General features: G+C 36.7%; 2 protein-coding genes across 3 annotated transcripts in view; both read right to left on the bottom strand.

Annotated features, from left to right (window-relative positions):
- Window positions 1-6,242: 6,242 nt before the first annotated feature.
- LOC149423873 (small subunit processome component 20 homolog) lies at window positions 6,243-18,002 on the bottom strand. Its single transcript, XM_089631844.1, has 13 exons — window positions 17,851-18,002; window positions 17,369-17,655; window positions 16,349-16,682; window positions 15,049-16,263; window positions 11,559-14,941; window positions 11,171-11,335; window positions 10,019-11,078; window positions 9,702-9,928; window positions 8,915-9,080; window positions 8,641-8,826; window positions 7,852-8,379; window positions 6,887-7,306; window positions 6,243-6,551 (listed from the first exon to the last, which is right to left on the bottom strand). The coding sequence occupies exons 1-13, from the start codon at window positions 17,893-17,895 to the stop codon at window positions 6,384-6,386; spliced, it is 8,184 nt and encodes a 2,727-aa protein (XP_089487970.1). The 5' UTR covers window positions 17,896-18,002; the 3' UTR covers window positions 6,243-6,383.
- Window positions 18,003-20,455: 2,453 nt separating this feature from the next.
- LOC149423869 (uncharacterized) overlaps window positions 20,456-21,141 on the bottom strand; it is a 207,093-nt gene continuing 206,407 nt past the window's right edge. For both annotated transcript variants that reach the window (XM_089631842.1, XM_089631843.1), the window contains one exon: window positions 20,456-20,683. In XM_089631842.1, the coding sequence (XP_089487968.1) occupies window positions 20,635-20,683 (49 nt within the window). In that variant the 3' untranslated portion in view covers window positions 20,456-20,634. The remainder of the gene's footprint in view (window positions 20,684-21,141) is intronic.

Raw genomic sequence — 21,141 nt, 5'->3', positions numbered from 1 at the left:
TATAAAAATTCTAGACTGGTTGTTACTACTGTTGATATCGTACTACTAATCAGTGAACCGGCCGTCTCACGGGTTAAGTGGCGGTATGTGTAATTTGGTATGTATATTTCAATTTCTTTCTTTTTTACACACTTCTATTAATGGAATAGCCGGTAGTTATTAATGTATCATTTTTGTCTGCCAAGGGACAGATCTATCTTCGTCAAAATATTTGCATCTATATATAAATATCTCTCCGGAAGACGAAGTTGCAATCCATGAGGATCTGGCTCATGGAATAATAATCCCTGCATCATAATTTTCTTTGTCTACTGTGTATTCATACTGCTTGTTCTGTAATTTTGTTTGTCGGAGCCAATTCTACAGAAGTAAAAGTAAAGCGTGTTGCTCTTTGTAAAGCCTTTACTATCTTAACAACTTTCTCAGGACTGTAGGGCTTCGGTTTCTCAAATAATCTGAATTTGGCAGCTAGTAAACCGAAAGCTTTTTCGACTACTAACTCTTCTAGCCCAGGATAAACAATAGTGTTTTTTTTTGATTTAACGATAATTGATTTCCTGGAAAAGGTTTTAATAGATACTCTTTCAAGGTAAATGTATTATCGCCAACTAGGACTTTGGCAGTACAAAGCTTTCTAAAGCTTGGTACAAAATACAGTTATGAAATACACCTCCTTTAGATACCCGTCCATTGCGTCCAACGTCTACATAAATGAAGCAATATGTATTTTTTTTTTTTTTTTTTTTATATTTACTCCACACAGGAGGCCCTGAAGAAAATAATTTCCCTCAGGGCCTATGTCATCTTTGGGGATGCTGTGTGGAGGGTCTTTTTGTGGAGAGGAAGGAGTGAACATGGGTCTTGAAGAGTCCCATGTTGTAGGAGGGAGGAAACACAGAGGCCGGCAGTTCGTTCCACAGCCGAGCTGTTGAACTTAAGAACGAATCGTAGAAGCGACCCGTTCTCATGTGACAAGTGTCAACTGTGTACAAATGTTGGGCGCGCGTTTGGCGTGTATCCCGACTACGCACCGGTGCCGAAGGGATCAATGATGCTAGTTCCTCAGAGCATCTTCCATTGTAATACCGATAGAACAAGGACAGCATACCTACCTGACGCCTGTGCTCTAAAGATTGCAGTCCGTTTGTTAAGATTGGGGAATCTATCAAACGGACCGCCCGTTTCTGCACAGAGTCAAGGGTTTTTTTCAGGTATTTTGGGGCTCCAGACCAGAGATGGCTGCCAAATTCGACAGTAGGGCGCACTTGCGATTTGTACAGGGTGAGCAGTTGTGTACTATTAAAGTATCTGCGGGCCCTGTACAGTACGCCCAGCTTCTGAGAGGCCAACTTTACTCTGGCTTCGATGGAGCCCCCGTATCTGAGCTGGTCACTTATAGTTACACCAAGCATATCAATGGAAGGCCTGTTCGGAAGATTGCTTCCGTTGAAGGAGACTATATTATCATTTGGATCCCTTTTAGACGTAATCAGACAGGATTGGGTCTTTGAAACATTAAATTCGACGAGATTATTTCTACCCCAGAAGGAAATACTCTCGAGATAACCGTCCATTCTCTGCTTCAAAGCCCTCCGAGCCGTTGGAGTTTGTGTGCCCTTTGGGGGCTTGTCAAACAAAAAGCTATCATGAACTGTACTGTCATCCGCGTAACAATGAATCGGTGCACATGTCAAAAGGTCATTGATGTGCAACAAAAACAAAGTCGGAGACAGAACCGATCCCTGTGGGACGCCAGCATTTATGGAGTGCGAGGAAGAGGTGAAACCGTCAGCAACCGCCTGAATCGACCTATTCCTTAAAAAGTCAGCAATCCACGTACACAGGGATGCGGGAAGTCCGTAAGAATGCAATTTGTTGACAAGTCCTCGGTGCCAGACCCGGTCAAAGGCCTTGGATATGTCTAGTGCGACCGTTTGGGTCTCACCGTGACGTTCCAGGCACCGCCCCCAAACATGCGTCACATACGCGAGAAGATCACCGCACGAGCGGTTCCGCCGGAATCCGTATTGACGGTCGTTGATAATTTTGTTCTTCTCGAGGTATGTGAGCAGTTTGTCGTTGATCACACGTTCCATCACTTTGGACAGAACTGATGTGATCGCTATGGGGCGGTAGTTGGCCGGGTTGGAGCGGTCACCTTTCTTGGGAATAGGGTGAATGACCGCTTTTTTCCAACCAGAGGGCACAGTGCCACACTTCAGGGACATTTTGAAGAGCTTTGTCAAAACTGGAACTATTTCCGCAGCACACCTCTGCAATACCAGGGCAGGTATTCCATCAGGTCCACTAGCTTTGTTAACATCGAGCCCCCGTATGACGTGGAGTACATCCCGATGCCGGATCCTCAGCTTTTTCATATAGAAGCCGCAGTGAGGAACCGACGGCGGAACAGCACCCCCGTCGTCGAGGGTCGAGTTTTCCGCAAACATTTTCCCTAAAAGGTTTGCCTTATCGGTGGCGGTGTTTGCTAGTGAGCCGTCAGGTCTGGTAAGAGGTGGCAAACTGGGTTTGCAAAAATTTCGACCTATTGAGCCCGCAAGCGACCAGAATGCTCTGCTGCCATGCGGGCAGGCAGCCAGCTTTTTGCTGATCTGCAGGTCGTGTTCGAATTTTGACCTATTGATGATTCTCTTGCATTCCTTTGCCGATTTGTTGTATGCTGATCTGCTTTCGGGCGTTCGAGATGTGTTGTAGGCTCGGTAAGCCGCGTTTTTTCGTCGAACTGCTTCGGAGCATTGTCGACTGAACCACGGCTTTGAGCCCACACCAGTTTCTTTAGTAGTCGATTGTATGAAGCCATCCATCGCCGAATTGATGACTTCACCAATCTCCTGGGCACATCTTGAAGGGTCCGAAGTCCGAAAACAAACAGCTGACCACGGAAAAGCATTGAAATGGGCCCGCATACCGAACCAATCTGCTGACCTATAGTGCCACACGTGATGTATGATCTGCAACAGCCATTAATGCAATGCTGTTTGTCTGTTTGTAATCATAATATAAACTTCCTTATTCAGGAGGTGCTTTAATGATTAACTCACAGCGCAATTTCTTGGTGCTAAGATTGCCTAACTCATCAGTTTGAATTTAAAAAAATCTTTGTTAGGTAGTATTATTTTGTTTTTACATATTTTCCGTAATCAACAGATTTGCAGTGCACGATTTTGTGCATTATTATAATATTCTTTCCCAATGTCAGCTGGTGCTCGAGTTTCAGAAAAGAAGTGCTCGTTATTAATGCTAGAAAAAACGAAATATAGGTAAAGTTATATTGATGACAAAATATAAACAGAAAATTATAATTTTTGAACAAATTATGGATACATGAAAATAATTTATAAAAATATAATAAGTGTGTTATAAACACTATTTATATTTATGCATGATATAAAAATAGATGAGGATAAACGATGGAGCTGGTTGTTGCGCGTTTCTGTGCCTTATTTAACAAAAATCATTATCACTTGGAAGCTGTATAATGATATAAAAACATATTTATTTAAAACCTAAAATATTCAATAATTGTAAATTCACTCTGTGGCGTAATTTTAATTTGAATAAAATAAATAACTTTGTATACACCACCATTAAATCAAAAGGATAAAAATTGATTTAATGGTGGTGTACCCATACGAAGATATTTAATTTAAATATTTAACATAATTTTTTTACAAATTAACTTTGTTTATAAATGGAAGAATAATTTAATTAAATATAATATAAAAGATAAATAAATATTTTTTTCGTAATAACAGTTTGAGGATCGTACCATTTCGGGAGTTCCCGTTTATTGGGATAAAACATGTTTAATAATACAGCGGTTCTATTGTCTGGACTGTTTGTAGCATGATACGCAGTGATGTAATGTTTAGGAAAACTTTCCTAGATCTAGGGGAAGAAAAAACTTTTTTAGGGAAAAAAAAAACACAAGTAACTGAAAAGTTCAAAATTAATAAGGTCAAAATTCTGGAGAAATTTCAAATATTAGAGGGAAGTTATGAAGTATTAAAAAAAAACGAAAATGTTCTGCGGGAATTCGGCACTAAGTACCTATCTCAAACGAACTCATTCTGAAATCTAGGGAAATAATAACTCCTATAGAGCTTGATCTAGCTCTAAATTCAGGCCGTCAGCTCCAAAAAAGTGATTTAGCTTCTTGGCTCTTTGTTTTCAGATAATCTAGCTCCTTTGTTTTACAAAAGTCATCAACGAAAAATGACAATTTAAGAGTTATTTCGTTGCGAGGCAGTTATTTTTGTAATTAAATCTTTGTTTTTTATCGCAGAATTTTATCGAAGGAACTGGTTTATTTATTTTCAGAAGTCCTTTATCCATTTAATTACAACTCAAATTACTATTTCTATAATCATCCTAAAATTTTAATAGGACAAATGAATTAATCGTGAAGGAACGTTGGAGCAACGCACTCCCTAAGTTTCGGCCAATCTAAAAATAATAATTATCAACCAATAATTGAGTTAAAAATAATTCACCAAAGTTTCGTAATTAAACATAACTTGATTGACTGCCGTAATACAGTACCATATTATGAATACGAACCAAATTCATTTTTAGAAAATGAATTTAAAAAATATATTTTGATAAAACTATACTAACAGACCGAACGATTAGTCATAATAGACCCGATATAGTTTTACATGACAAAATTTTAAAAAAATCATTCATGTCGCTATTCCAAATTCCTGTAGTATTCAAAAATCTGTTTCTGAAAAAATAAGAAAATACACAGATTCAGGAAATGAGAGTAAAAGAATTTGGCATTCTCAGACTATATTACCATTTGTTATTTCGGCTACTGGCATTATACCTACCTCACTCATACTCAGTAATAGACCATTCCAACAGGGGTGGTCTTCAACACCGACTGGCAACTAGAATGCTCCAGGAAGACGCAACTCCATTCCACACCACGGAATGCGGTTTGCCCATCTGGCAAATTATAAAGAATGTCCAAAAAGATCATCTCCACAACCCATCTTGCAAACTGAATATCTATTTTCAACCACATTCACCACAATATCTATCATTTTCTCTGCTGCCCCTCGGAACTTTTCATTTTTTCTTTTTAAATGGCTAGCTCTACTATGCCCTCCGTGCTACGCATGGGATTTTATAATGCAAAAGGCCTCGAAAATTGCCCACAAACACAATATTAAACCTAAACTGATGTCAATTTCGATCACCATCTACACAAAACATTCAGGCCCATTAAAAATAAACTCCATCTACTATCGTCCGGAAGATAAGCTTGATTCAAAGGACGATACTCTCCTTGATGGCCACCCTCCAACTTTTGAAGCCTTTGCATTACAACAGTCAAACCTACAGGACAAATTTCTTATTTACATATCAATATTATGACCCATCGTGACCAACACCGCTCCAACAACTAACCTACCCGTCACCGGTCACAAGCTTAAAAGATTCACCAAAAGTCCTTGGTTCGTCCGAAACAGCATTATTAGTTCAGGCACGAAAATATCTCTACTAAAAAACGCATATAGAGCCAAATTATTTTTCTCCAAACCCAAGCATCATGTCTCGGGCAGTCAAGTCCTGATGACAATCGCTCCACCGCCTACCCATCATTCGCCCCCTTTTACGAGTGTCAATAAGGCACAGGGGCAATCACTTTGTGTGGCAGATTAACTCGGAAACGCCAAGTTTTCACATGGGTGGCTTGCTCAAGAGTCGGCACACCAGATAGTTTGTTTACGCTCCAGATAAACAACATTTTGTACCACCAAACTTTGCAATAAAAGGTTTTTAATAAATATATTGTTTGTTTTGTTCTTTATCTAAATAAAATCTAATCTAATCTCACTTTCTCAAGGTACTTTTTAAAACATTCACAACTACTAGTACAATAATCAATCGAACCCAAATTCATGCCTATGCTCCTGTTGCCTTTTGGTAGATTCACAGCTTGCTGCCTCAATTTGGTTTATTTTTTAATGTATTTTCTTACTTAGGTCAGAAATATCAATTTGAGAGAGGCTCCAATGATCATTTTGTAATTTATGTCACTAAATTGCAAAATTTGCCATTAGGTTAGGGCAGGTTAGGGGTTTTCAAAGGTTGTGGTTGCAGGACTCTTCAAGCCAGAACTAGACCGACCGGACAATGGATGGAATACAGCATTAATTGTTGAAAGTATGTCTTTGATATAGAAATTTCTTTTCAAAAATAAAAATACTGTACATATTTCAATCACTTCATAAGTGATTCATTATATTTTTACAAAAAATATCAACACAGATGGAATTTGTTATTCAAAATCAGCAACAAATAAATATTTACAATGCACATTGTTATCACAGTTAACCATAATATAAAACTCTTTAGAAATCGCCATCCATTGAATCACCCTTTGTTTTTACTCTAGAATTTGGTGTTCTTCCTTTAAAAACATCTGTTCGTTTGCGTTTATAATCCTTTTTCTTTTCTTTGATGGTCAATTTTCTTTTGGCTGCTTTTTCTGGGTTTGTCACTTTGTCCTGTGCAATTTTCTGTGAAATAAAAAAATATTTAGAAATACAAAAAAATTGCCAAATTTACTTAGGGGACGGCTTGTTTTACAGAATTTGAACAATTCATCAAATTTATAAGTTGATTTTCAAGTTCCGTGAAGGTTCTATTCAAGTTTCGTTATTATTTCAGTTTTGTGAAGCAACTGGCCAATAATGATATAATAATAGAACTTATAGAACCTCCACAGAACTTGTAAATCAACTTTGAAATGTGGTAAATTGTTCAAATTCTGTGAGAAGTTGTGTAAGAAAACTTGGGAGAAGTTGTGTAAGGCATATAATTGCATATAATATATAATTGAGCCATATTTTACCTGTTTTCTTTCTTTTCGTTTAGCACTCAATTTGACATTAATTCTGGCGATAAGGTCATTGTAAAGAATGTCTCCGATACTATGACTAATTTTCATTCCCACTACGTCTGCCTGGTTTTTGAGGGTCTCAAACGAGGCATCAGTTTTAGTCATCTCTCTGACGACGCAGGGCATCAACATCTTAGCAATGGAAAACACCGTTTCCTTGTCCAAGTCCACCAGCAACTCTTCCAACATTTTGAAGATGCTCATCCTTATGACAGTGGACCCCGGAGCTTTAGTGACTTCGGAGTTGATGGCAGATTTCAGCTTGCTGATGACCCAGTATTCGTGGATATAATCGTTATTCTCGTGATTTGCATCCTTGTCCTCTGATAACGAACTTACAATTTTGAAGAGAGCTGTCATGTTGTTACAGACCTGGAAGTATGGACAATGATAAAAAAAACTTTAATTTGACAATAATACATTAGTTGTTACAAATAAGTGCTTATAAAAGTATGAAAGATTGTTCGACAATGTCTCTGTGGCGGGTAATTGTTACAGCTTGCATAACTTCTATCTGTACAATTTTTAATAGTGTACTTATTGTATGCCCGCATGATGGATTACTATTGAATTGAGGAGCTGGAAGCACCAATTTTTTGACAAAGATTTTCACTTGTAACTAGTGTTCAAATTTTTGCATGTAGCTCTGGTTGTATAAAACCTACAGAAGTAATATTTACACGGCAGATAAAGGGATTGGAGATACCAAAAAGGCGATGGGAACAAAAACAGCTTGTGTGAGTTCAAGTTTCCATTGCTCCTCAATTGTTAGTAATGAAAAAATGGGATTCACAGAAATATCCACAAGCCACGGAAAACATTTCAAATACTACAGCATTGGCTCAAGTTTAATAACATGGAGTGTGTCAGATTGACATTAACAATTTAAAGTCAGATTACAATATAACATAACTCACCACTTCTGCCATATCTGGAGTAACTACACCGGGTATAAATTGAGAGCACAGATCCAATGTCAGCGATTTCAGAGACTCAACTGTATGAGCAATGATTCTCTCTGTTTCTTTTTCACCTTTAACTATAAGAGCAAAGTCATCGAGCTTCAAAGACTTGAAGAAAGACACAAGGAATACAGCGGCATTGTACCTCACCCAGGCGTGGGAATGAGCCAAGAGGGTCTGACAATTGACTGCTATTTCATCAGTATATTTCACATATTTGCTATCAGTTAGTATTGCCGGACATGTTTCGCAGATTTTGTTGATCAGATTGAGAATTTGAATGAAGCTGTTGTCTCTGGAATCGCCGAGCATATCATTTTTGTCTTGTGCCTTTATTCTGACACCTCGGCCGGCATTTGGATCCTCCTCGTAAAGTTGGACAGTCAGTTCCGGCAGGAGGGTCTCCAGTCTGGTTTTAAAGTTGTTCTTCTCCACATTGACAAATCTGGTACACAACTGTGCGGCCATTTCAACATGAGCAGGCTGAAAGAAGTCAATAAAGTTATAGATATTCTTGTTTAACAATACTATCACCAACTCACATAATATAACACCCCTGCTATGGCATAGCAACAAAGGGCCTGTTTTATGATAATGTATTTTATTAGAAAATCACATAAGAATAAAAAAGGGTGACTGGGATTTCCAATATCCATGAGGCTCTATGTCACATATATCCTGGCAACCAAAGTAAGTATATTTGAAGATTAAAAATTACTGGTTTGATTCATTTCAAGCTTTTACCTTATTGGATTGTTTCAGAAGGGTTATATTGATTTTGAAAAGTTCATTCTTTTTAGGTGCTGTAATTCGTTGAATCAGAAGTTCTAAACATTCTGCTATTTGAATTCGGCAGTCAGTTGTAGTGTCGTTCACTAATCTCCCTCCCATTGATACATAAATCATTGCCGCGTGTTCACTTAAAGTATCCTGAAAGAAAAACAACATCATTTTACATAACCATTATTAATTTAATCAAAACATATTGCAATAATAACATGTGAATCGTATAACATACCACTGCGAACTTTTCAATGAGGGTGTGCATCATTTTAATAGCCGATATTCTACCGTGGTCCAATTCGTAACTCAGCTGCGTCAAATAGAACTGTATATGCTGAACAAGCTTTTTACCCAGTGGATAGTTCATTATAAATACCAGCATGACTATCCTGGCTTCGTCCCTAAAATTCCAATGAAAATATTAATTAGTTAATGCAAAGTATTAATTAACACACTTCGGCCGGGAAGGGTAGTTCTACCTTTTGCGCCAGCCTCATTTCAATGGAAGAAAAGACGGAATTATTCAATGCTTTTATATAAATATTAAATACCAATCTCTTCAAAGGTCCCAACTATTGTACATAATTATCGAATCGTAATGCAAGTTTTCTTTTTATATTTATCTTCGTGCCTTTCATTTACATCGGTATTTCAACAAAAGTATAGTATAGTATATTATTTGTTATTGTAACAATTCAATTCCTGGAATGAGGGTTTTCATGACCGCGAAACCCGATTCTAATCTCTATCTCCGTTCCGCACCCACTCAACTCCTATGTTCAAGCGAGTGAGAGATGTCGGGCGTATTTGAAGAAAGCAGGTATGGGCAAATACCGATAGGCGGACCGTAATAAACATATTACATACAAGGTTAATTGAGATGCATTTCAAATAGTATTCGATTTTCCTTTAGTACTTTTATAGCTTGCCTTGCCTTATTACCCGCCAGAAATGTGTTAAAATAACAGTAAAAAGTACAGATTTGTTATATATTTCTCAATGAGGAAGATATTGGTTTTTACCTTGTTCTTGGATTCTCACTTAGAATAGTGATATCCGCTACTTTCTTCATGATGGTATGTATTTCGTTGATTTTAAACTTGGCGTTTATAATAGCTTTAATTAGAGAAAACGCTGTGGCCTGCCTATCGGAATCATTAATGTCATGTTCAGCGTAAAGTAAAAGGGCCTTCATTTCTTCTGTGTTTATTGTGTGGTATTTCACATCTCTGATTAAAGCGGTGACAGCCTGAAAATAGACAAAAATATAATATTATAACATTGAAAAGATACTTGAAGTTCCAACTAAACTTGTCAGATAGAAATGTCTCTGACTTACCTTAAATGCATTGGCGACCAGATGGAAATTGTCATCCTTCTTACTAATTCCGGATGTGGCGTATTTATGCAGTGTATGAAAGATGGCGGCGCTGATTATTCCAATTTGACTCTTCATTGTGGGAAGATCGTACTTCTTGGACCACAGAGAAGTCACACACTTCAGTGCCAGAGTTGCTACTTTAACTTGAGGACTCTTCAAGGCTTCAACTAAGAAAGGCACATTCTGGTCTATGACAGATCTGTATTCTTCATTACTAACATTGTCTTTCTGCAGCGTGGCAAATAACAGATTCAACGCAAATTCTGTTAATACATGTGTGTTAGCTTGGGCGGAAGATCTGATGTTCTTGTGTACTATGCCTTTTTTACCACCTTTTGGAGCAGGAGTAATAATCAAACAATTGTTAGGCTTCATTACTTTGTACCGCTCTTCACGATCGTCAGTCGCCTTACGTTTATTGCTGGGCGCTCCTAAGTTGAGTTTAATAATGCTGCCGGACAAAACTGCATGAAGGAACTGGAGTAAAGACGCCGTGGAAGTGTATGTATTATCTCCCAGACCGATGGAAATGTTCTGCAAAGCATTCTGAACTTTCAAAATGACTCGTTTTGAATGAGATGTTTCAGCGATATCTTTGAAAGGTTTAATCAAGTTAGTAAGACTATTTTCGCTGATATTCTGAGCGATGATTCGAAGAGTTGAGAAGCTCTTCATGCTTGGCTTGGCTTCGGGAGCTTTGTGCCCAAGCTTAACAACCTCCTTTTCTTCGGAAGCTTTACCAAATAAGTCATTCAAGCAGACTTTCAAGACATTTTGCAGGTGCTTGTCCATGATGCCAGGAGTGAAGCTATCCTTCAAGGTGATCAGGACAGTGTGAACAGTGGATATGAGAACATGGACGTGTATTCCTCTGGTCAGCAGGATGGTGAGGTGACTCATTAATACCCCGAGGTAAGTTGTACCGATCGCCAACATGATTTTGGAGACAATTTCTCTGGCCGTTGAGCGAACTCCAATCATGGGAGACTTCAAAAAGTTGCAGACTTTCATAAGAACACTGAAAAATAAAAATTAAATAAGTCAACTTCATAGAAATTAGTACAAAAATGGTGTGTAAATACAAATATTTGTATAAAATATTAACTTTACCCTAAAATGTTATTTTTAAGCATAGGTTGAGGAAGTTTCTGTAGAAGCTTAACGACTGCCAGCGCCATTGGTAGCTTGAGTTTTTCTTCCGCCTCTCTGCGTGAACTGGCCCCTTTCCTCATTGTTTTGTGTGCAGATTCGTGTTCCATAACTTGAGAAGAATTCCTGAAAAATGAAGAAAGCATTGGTATCTCTTAATAGTATAAAACAAAGTCACTATTCACATCTGTCTGTTTGTGCGTTTAGTTCTTTTAAACTATGCAACGGAGTTTGATAGGGTTTTCACTATCATATAGAGAATTTCTTCCGGAAGGTTTATATATATAATACATGGATATTATATTTATTTAAAGTAGATAAATAAACAATATATAGCATTTTAACTCACCAATCTAGTTGCACTAATATCTCAGTAATGGTTGCTATGACTCTCTTAGCCGTGGAGGGAGACAATGTATAGATCCTCTCAAACGGCAGAGTGCCCGGTTGTTCTTCCACAATTTCATCAGCCACGTCATCTTCTTCAACCGGCACATTCAATTCCTCATCTTCTACTTTCTCTACTGCAGGCTCTGGCACAACTTTAAGTTTAGCCTTTTGAGCTTCAATAACAGAAACAATTTCTACACTGTCAGCGCGGGACAAATCAAAGTGGAAGGCATCCAATATTACAGACACAAGCTTTATTAGTTGTTTTTGATATTCACTGGCTTGTTGCATTTTTCCTACGTAGAATTTAAGAATGGCTTCATATTGACGCCACGGCAAAAGGTGGCAGACTACACCAATGGTATCAATAGCGGCATCCACCAGAGCATACTTTGGGGTATACTTCTCGGAGCAGATAAACTGTGATGCAAGGGGAATTATAAACTGCGTTAAAGTTTTATATCCAGGAACAACAGGCGACTCTTTAATGTGATTACAGAACCTCTGTAAAGCTCTGATCTTTCGATGGAATTGCAAGTGCTGGAGATTCTCGAAGAAGTCTATTTCTTTGTTAATCTTGTTGCTGAGAGATAAAAGTTCTTTGAATGTTGTATGGCCATCTGAACATTCTCTCACTAGTTCTCCTAACAGGGAGATTGCTTCCATCTTCAGCGTTTCATTGTCAATCTTCAAACTGTTTCTAATAAGTAAGAGAATAGTGTCACGTAAAAGATAATCTTTATCAGGTGAATCTTTATACTGATCAATTAACTTGGGAACTATTTTCTGCAGGCATGCAGTTGATGTATTTCTTAATGATAAGTCAGTACAATGGCGAATAATGAAGAAGCAGTTGTGTATAATTAAGGCTGCAAGTTCTATATCTATTTGGCCAGCGTCACATAACTGGTAAACTTTTTTATAAGCACTGATTCTCTTCTCAAAATCTGGTTGTTCAATCCACTTTTCATCTGGGGCGTTCATATCGGCGATGATAGAAGCTGTACTTCTGGTTGCCTCGTCATTGGCCCCCAGAAGGTCTAATACTTTGCAGAGAGCTCTTCTGGGTAGAGCTTGCATCACTTTACTGAATAGAGGAGTGATCAACCTGACATACTGTTTGGGATTGGCCGCTTTAGTCAACAAGCTGGTCAGAGCAACGATAGAAGCCTCCAGGGTGTCTTCTGCAGAATTTTGACCTACACGGTTGATAAGAATTGGCAAAGAGAATTGCAGGAGGGTGTCCACCACTTCTGGGTCTTGTACCATCTCCGTTACTCTTGATATAATGATAAGCTCACGCTTCTGTAACTTCTTTGGGTTGATAGTTGCCAATTTATCTTTGAGTATATCAACAATAGTGGAAATGTAGGGTATAAGTATACTGCTTCCGTAATTCAGCTTATCCTTTAAGTTTAGTTTGGCAATCTGGTCTTCTTGAATAGGAACACTGTGCTCATCTGATATGGCAATAGGAACAGTTTCTTCATCAGATTCCATTGTCACCAGCCTTTCTATAATCTGCATTGACATTTCATTTACTGTATAATGAATCTTATTATTGGCCAAAAGTTGTAAAAAAAATAGCATTGGGGTGTAATCGGTATTGGAGTCTTTGCACACATTAAAGAGTGTGTGGTATTGTGGATTTTTACTCCAAATATTCAATAATTTGAGAAGGGGTGTGGGACTGTACACTCCCTCTGTAGGTAACTTTTCAATAATTGGCCATACAAATACTTGGTAAACTGGAAGAATATTTTCCTCGAAGCACCACTCATATTTCTCAAACTGCTCGAAGAACCTTCCTACAGATTGGATGCACCGGTGTCTTATGTCCTTGAGAATCTTTGCGTATCCTGGTTTCAGTTTATGCTGTTCTGAAAGAATCCCATTGATCACGCATCCAACACAAATAACAATTTTGAGTAGCCGCAGCATTAGAAGTTCCTGTCCAGGCCGGATGAACTGTTCCCTCATGGTGTCTACCAGCTGCAGGGCTCCCAATATCCTCTTTGGGGGAACCAGCGCTACTTCTTGGAGGGTCTCCAGGATCTTGGCAGGTATTTCAGTCGTCTCCAGATTGATGTACGGCTCAAACATTTTGAAAGCCATGTTTGTGTAAGCAATCAACTCAGATTCTTCACAACCTGAGAGGAAGCGCATTACCAAAGAGCGTCGTAACTGACTTCCCCCTTTCTTGTCTATTCCAATGTTGGTGATCATCTTACTGAATGTGATTCTCAATATAACGGGAATGACTTCTTCTCGGTCATCTTCCCTAATGCCTCCTTCATCTGCTTGTATTTTAAAAGAACGTAGTTCATCCTTAAACTTTTTACCATCTATCAAATTATAAAGATTTTCTCTGTACGGAATCAGATGTTTATTTTTATATCTCATCAAGCAGTCAAGAGCGATCTTTTGAATGACTGGATTTTTATGCATCAAGAAGTCGAGGTACAATTGCCATAAAGATTTTTCCATGTACAATGCTTTAGGATTTTGAACATTGGTGTATACTTTCAGATATGCAATTAAAGTATCATAAGTGGATTTATTGATGGCACGAGAAACATCCTTATCTGCCTTAAAGATTTCATCAGGATCGTCAGTCATTATCTCTTCGACTGCCTCAGAATCCATTGTAGAAGAATCCTCAACAAACAGATTAACTTGCTGTGATCTTTCAAACTCTAATTTTAAGAAATCTAAGAAAAGAGTAGTCATATCTCTGTTCTTAATTTCACAAATTGATGGCGCACCGTACAATATTTCCCACAGACGAATTCTATACAGATTATAGTCTAATTTCTCATCAATGCTGTAAAATTCACTGTACGCCGAGACTAGGAAATCTATACTTCCTGTAAAACCTTCTGTAGATTCAGGAATCTTGATGCCATCTTGAACATGGGACGTTGCTTGAACCAAACACGGATGAAACGTTTCCCAGAATTGATTGTTTGGCATTCCGTTTGCGTATGAAAGGATAAATGCCTTCAGTGGATCCCACAAGAGATTGAAGTTGACATGCAAGAATCCAAGTGCATATTTCAGAGCAAAACTCTCAAAGGGAGTGTTAGCAGTGAGCTGAAACTGCTTTGAGCCGTGAGTCATCCTTGAAACATTCACAAGTTGTTCTCTGTAGTCAGATACAGAAGGAGGTAAGTTCTCTATGGCGTAGCATAGAGAGAGCACTTCAAATTTTTCTTGTTTGAATTCTTCCTCCAGATTCAATGATTTGGAGATTTTGGACGATTTGTGTTCTTGTTTGATGTCCTGTCCCTTTTGAATTTGTTCCTCGAACAGACTGTAAATGTGTGTGGTCAGCAATCTTATCTGAAATATAAAAATACATTATGAAACAAAGTTAATAAAACTATAATTGAGAAAGTTGCGATATGTATTTAACATAACAAAAATGGTAAATTAAAATATGAACAAACCTCGTGGAAAGGTGATGTCAGATTTCTGTCCATTAGCCCGCTCAATTTTTGTACCAATTCAGTTTCCAGGCTATTTTGTCTGTTGCGTACTGTGAGATATAAGTCTAGAATACGCAAGGCACTAATCGAAGAAGGAGAACATGCATGTGGTATCAGAGCATCTACCAAATTCTTCTTTGAACATAATGTTTCAAAACTAAAAACGTTTATTGTGTGAATTGCCGACTCTATTGTTATGGAGAGGACAAACAATGCATTTCGGAGAGTTAGTGTGTCTTCGGCAGATAACTTTCCATCTGTTATACGGCTGTTAATTTCTTCAATAAACTTAATCAAATTTGTTAAAAGTTTTTCTAATGCGGCTTGCGCTTTTGGTATATTCATATTTTTTATATGTGGAAGGCAGATTAATGAACAAATGCTTTTGTCAGGCGATTCAAGTATTTTAGTAACATCACTCCCTACTGCCGCTAAAAACTTTTGGCTGTAGGCATCGGTTTTTGACTCAAAGTCAATCGGGTATTTAACCCATGAATATAAATCGATTCCACTTTTACACAATGGTGACTTTGTCACACAAATTTTACTGAGCACTTTGATTATGTTTTCATCAATTTTGTCAACACAACTGATGAAGTAGGGAAGAACAATGATATCAAAACTAGGACAGGTGATAACTTCTTGAACAAAGTTACTAACAATTTCTGGATGCGGAATTTGTAACACTTTCTTGACGATAGTAACAGCGTCTTCATGGGGAACATTTGTATGCTTCGATAGCAAAACTAGTACCCCTAGTTTTGAAGTAACATTCATAATGTTTTCAGGTAGTTTGACATCCAGCAGTTGAATAATCAATACTATAACTGGGAAGGGATTGATCATGAAATTTCCCCCATTGTATTCTAGAGCTTGTCCGACTAATTTCAGCATATATTCCAAGGTCTTGTAATCCCCATTGTCGGTTTTACGATTCAGATAGTTAGTTGTGGTACTAAGAATGGTGGACCAGAAGATTTCACTGCTTTTAGGGTTGATAACTTGTAACATGTCTGCAACAGTTTGGGTAAGTATCTCAAACAAAGTATTGCGGTAAGATGTTTTTTCATCCAAGCTTTCGAAGAGGAAAGTGAGGAAAGGAGCTGCGCAGCTGTGCAACTGGTTTCCAACTCCTCGAAACACTTCAAAGAGAAGTCTGCCACATCCAACGATTCCCTAGAAGAAAATAAACCATAATCAGCTATATTTGCAAACTTCTTAAGATACAGTATTAAAAATATTGTAATAAAGAATGACTTACATTTTTGTGCGTATTAACGGTTTTTACCAGAACATTGAGGAATTTCTTCTTGTCTTTAATGTCACGAGCCACAAAAGCAAAACTCTCTGCAGCAAAGTTGTTGACATACCACGGCATTGTTTCTGAGAGCAGCGGGAGGACTGCCTCAAAAATTATCAAAATATCTCTCTTCAGATACACGCGGAGGGCTTTGAAAAGGAAAGCCAAACACACCAGGGTCCATTCCAACTGCTCCGGGTCTTTGGTGTTCAGGAGATTGATCAAAGTGGTTAAGAATTTCGGGAAATAGATGTAGAAATCTTCTTGGAGATCTTTTGCAAGAACTACAATGATCCTGAAAGAAAAATGAAGATTTGGATAATTATTTCAGTTACGGCCACACTTTTAGGCACAGATGATGGAAATTACACTTTGTTTTAAGAATTACTACAATAAACAACTAGTTAGGTGCACAAAATAGGTTATTAGGTTGGGTTAATGTAATTTATGCGGGTTTAGATCTATACAAAACTTATGCAAGTGTCATTCCATACAAAACAGCAGCAGAGGGATCTATTTAGAAGTGAATTTTGAACTTTGATTGAATAAAAATGTAATTATAATGCATTTTTTACCATCTATCCTGGCGTAAATAGTTTTTTCTTGTAGAAATTCAAATTCCATGAAATGTGTGGCGGTTAGTGAAACATTTACTGACATTTTGATTATAGTTGATTTGAATGAAAAATAAATGACTTTGCATATTATCATGGATTTATCACTAGTAAAGTTTTGAGAAGTAACTGTCAAGAGGGCCAGATAATTCATTTTTTAATTCACCCAATACTGTTAAGTTTTCACTTCTTAACAAACTAAGATGAGCCTGGTAAATCCTAGCCTATCTATTGATTATTGGATACCTTGAGTACATTAACACTAAATTAGTATATTATATGTTTTATTTCAACTTTATAACAAATCTGTTTAGTTCACTGTATTTACCACTTGCATTTCAATCGAATAATCAATGAAGTTACTCACTCCAGTAGAGGTTGGAGCGTTAACGAAGTTCCATTTTCCAGGTTTTCTATTAAAAGGTTCACAACTTCATCCTTCCTGTGAATTAACTGCGGCAGAGTTATGATCCTCTCGACTTTCTTTCCAAAGTTGACATATTCGGTCGTCAGATTCAGAACTTTCCATTTTTGAATGGCTTTGTAGAAATGAGTCTCATTTTCTTCTGGATAATCTGAATTGGCATGATCTAAGTGATATATTGCCGTGTGCCGGACGTCGATAGCACTGATGCGATCTGCAAACGATGAAAACTGAAAGGTAAACAAAAGATTACATACCGAATAACATAAAATAAATTAATTATTGGATTGTCTCGCCGAAGCACTTGGAAAAACATGCTCCAGTCATTTCTAAGTAAAAGTTTATTTTCAAAGTACTACGATTTTCAAAATATAAACATTCCCGCGAATAGGTTATTAAAAATAAATCACTGAAATAGGGCCTACCTTAAACCGATTGGTTGTTTTGTGGTAAGATGATTTATTCTTCATTTTGAAAATTCACCGGATTTCGTTAATTTAATCGGATTTTATTTGTTATCTCACTTCAAATTACACGTGAAATGTAATGTCAACTTTGACAGATCTGCCATGTTGTTTTCTATTTTCTATGGTTACAAAATCATAGATGATCATGGATAATAGATATACGATTGTGCGACGCGCGTGCTCGTTAGCGATGGGCACAATCGATGACGATTGATGATTTACTCGATCTGTTCGACCATCAAAATATTTCGATAGACAAATCGATTCTGTCGAAAATTATCACACAGTCCGAGACAATCATTTTGAAACGTCATCGAACAAGGAATCGATTTGGTCAAAAATCATCACACAGTCCGAGACAATCGTTTAAAAAATCATTTCAAACTACAGCCGCAACGTCATTTAGTCCGAAAAACGTCAAAATATCTCGGATTGCTTGACAAATGAGATATTATTCTCGTGGTACATTGTGTTACGTACTACCTTATTTTGATTTGATATCTACTGGGAACTGGAATTAAGCAATTATGCTGTACTAGTTATCAAATGTTTAATTATAATATTATCTACCAACCGAAGATGCTACGAGTATGTAAACATGATTTAGGTTAGGATTTACGATGCCCATGCATTTAGTGTGTGTAAAATATGTCATTCTGACTTTTTGTAATTAGTTGGAAAGGTTATTAGTACACATAAATTGATAATTTTTTTTAATGTATTTTATGTGAAAGATGCAATCGGCCCGATATACAAATATTATTTTTGGTATTGTTTTAGTGTCCAGGTTTTTATTTCCGTGGTGATGAAATATTTTCAGTATTTCTTCTATTGAGATTGATTTCACGCATGTAGTATTTCGAAGTAATTGTAGTACGTAAGAAACTTATTTATATTATTTATTCAGTTCACATATAGATATTATAAATGTAAAGCCATATGAAACGCTTTGAAATTCGTAATCATTAACACCATTACAACAATATTAAGGTTCATTACGTTGCTATCTGCAAGCATAGATATACCGTGATGGTTGTAAGTAAACAATAAACATTGCCAGTATGAAAACACTGGCTTAGCCTATTTTTAGAAAATGTAGTACTTACCTACCGAAATATTGCCAGACCAATGTGTACCATACTTTGTTTATGTGCCCTCTCTCCCCACCAGTCAACAATCTGCCTCTGTCCGCAGCTACTGCTCCCGCTGAACTCCGAGCGATTAAATCGATTAAATACTCTATTCTTTTAATGTTTCGATCAAAATATTTTGATTCTGCCCATCACTAGTGCTCTAGTGTTACTAGTTTCTGAGCAGACCATAGACTAATATAATGGATGAAGAAAAGATATACCATAGACAAAAACTATTCTTGCCGCGAATAAATAAATAAATGAATCAGGTAATGACATCTCCTTTTGTAATCTTTTTTCAAATCGGCGGTGATAATAATTTAACTTTAAATGGGGTTTTCCTTATTATTACCGTATCCCCATTGAGCTTGTTTATATTTGAAAATAATACCTTTACCGTTTGCTTACTTCGTTGCCGAGCTGGGCAATGTTTTGCTCACCCTTGCATTAACCCACTCCGATAGAGGATAACTCACTTTTGAATGCTTACCCTCGGATCCACTTCGAGTCTTCCGCATCACCACAGATTTCGGTTGATATGGTTGCGACTAATAACGATCCGCATTGCGAATACTTTACCCAATTCAGCGAAAATAATGTGTTTAATTTTTTTAGCTATTTTAAATTTGATTCTGCTTGGGTTTTTTTGCACACATACTCTAATTTGCTTTTTTTGATCTTCTAATATCGAGAAGTAGTATATATCGAAGTTTTTTATCACAGTTTTTATTCCGATCAGGCCATAGGCACTGTGATTTAACGCAGCGGTTTTGGAATAGCTGAAAACGCAAAAATGTGCAAAATAAACTTTAAATAGGTCTGAAATAAAATTTAGTACAATTAAGTACAAACTAAAAGTAATATTGGTACATATTTGAGATTTTAAAAATAGTTTTATTGCTTATTTTTTAAACTTTTACTCGATAAACCTAAATTCTCCCTGAACTAAAAATAACTATCAAGTGGCTCATTGCGGGCTTGCTTCCTGCCGCAGTGAAGAATTTTGTTTTGTATTTTACCAATTCACATTGGTATTGAATCCAAATCTAGGAACAGGGTAAATTGTTTGTCTGCCAACAAAATGAACAATTGTAAATTTATTTGTTTGTTGTTAATACAGTTATAGCGGCTTATGATTTTTTTGGGGTATTTGATGATACAAGGAAAGGAACACATCATTAAAAAAATAATCAGGCTTTATAATAATAATTTGTCATTTTTAATGCGGCTCTAAATTGTTCACCAATAGGTATAAGTTTTTTTTTTGATTTTTGGTCTGGATGCTGTTATGATGATTTTTGTATTAGAATTTCCATCATGCTAATTATTATTAATGTCATCAGAATGAAGAATTGTTTAAAAAATAAGCTGAACAAAAAAATAAGCTGAACAAAAAAAAACAAATTAAAAAACGATTTTTTTGAGAACTGACTATTTTATTATACATGCTGGCACACAATATATTATTTACACTTCATATCGTAATACAAATTGTACGATTTATTCTTAAAAACTTAAATACACTTGGAAACTTTAATATTTTATTAAATAGACGAGGGTTAATAAATTATTTAGAATGTTTAAAATAACACTGAATACATGCAGAACATCAGTGGTTTACAACTAGGGGAAGTTCAGGATCTCCAATTACTGTCGTTCTGAAAGACAAACAAAAAATAAACATTAGAATAAAAGTACGGACCAATGAAACCTCAAAAGATTTTCTAGGAAGATTTTTAATACCATACGCATTTGATTAAAAACAATATATTTTTTAATAATTATAATGAGAATAAAATAACTTAAATTGAGTACCACTTTATTTGAGAATAATATATAAATTAACAGGTTTCGATTCGACCTGAATCTTCATCAGGGTTTTATAAAACATACTAAATTAATTACAGATTTTCAATATATAGGTAACAGTAAAACATGGGAGGGAAGTGGTTAGTAAAGAAGGGTTAAAAGTGGGTGTAGGGAAGGGGAACATGTTAAAAAATAATAGCTCCATTTCACGTGTTCCCTATCCCTTCACCCACTTTTAAGCCATCTTTCTTAGCCACCTCCTCCCCCCACCAAAGTTGTGATTCTCTCTCCCTCTTTTATGTTAAAC

The sequence above is a fragment of the Hesperophylax consimilis genome, chromosome 5, assembly GCF_061612785.1.
Source record: "Hesperophylax consimilis isolate HC1 chromosome 5, BYU_Hcon_1.0, whole genome shotgun sequence".
NCBI lineage: Eukaryota > Metazoa > Arthropoda > Insecta > Trichoptera > Limnephilidae > Hesperophylax > Hesperophylax consimilis.
Note: the sequence above shows the minus strand (reverse complement) of the source record. Positions and strands in the feature narration are given on the sequence as shown.

Bases quoted from the DNA above. Each gene is read 5' to 3' on its own strand.
- LOC149423873 (XM_089631844.1), bottom strand. From the start codon at position 17,895: ATGAAGAATAAATCATCTTACCACAAAACAACCAATCGGTTTAAG. The intron at 9,081-9,701 runs GTAAAAACCAAT...TTGGAATTTTAG, and splicing joins AGTGAGAATCCAAGAACAAG to GGACGAAGCCAGGATAGTCA. The intron at 6,552-6,886 runs GTAAAATATGGC...TTTATTTCACAG, and splicing joins AACGAAAAGAAAGAAAACAG to AAAATTGCACAGGACAAAGT.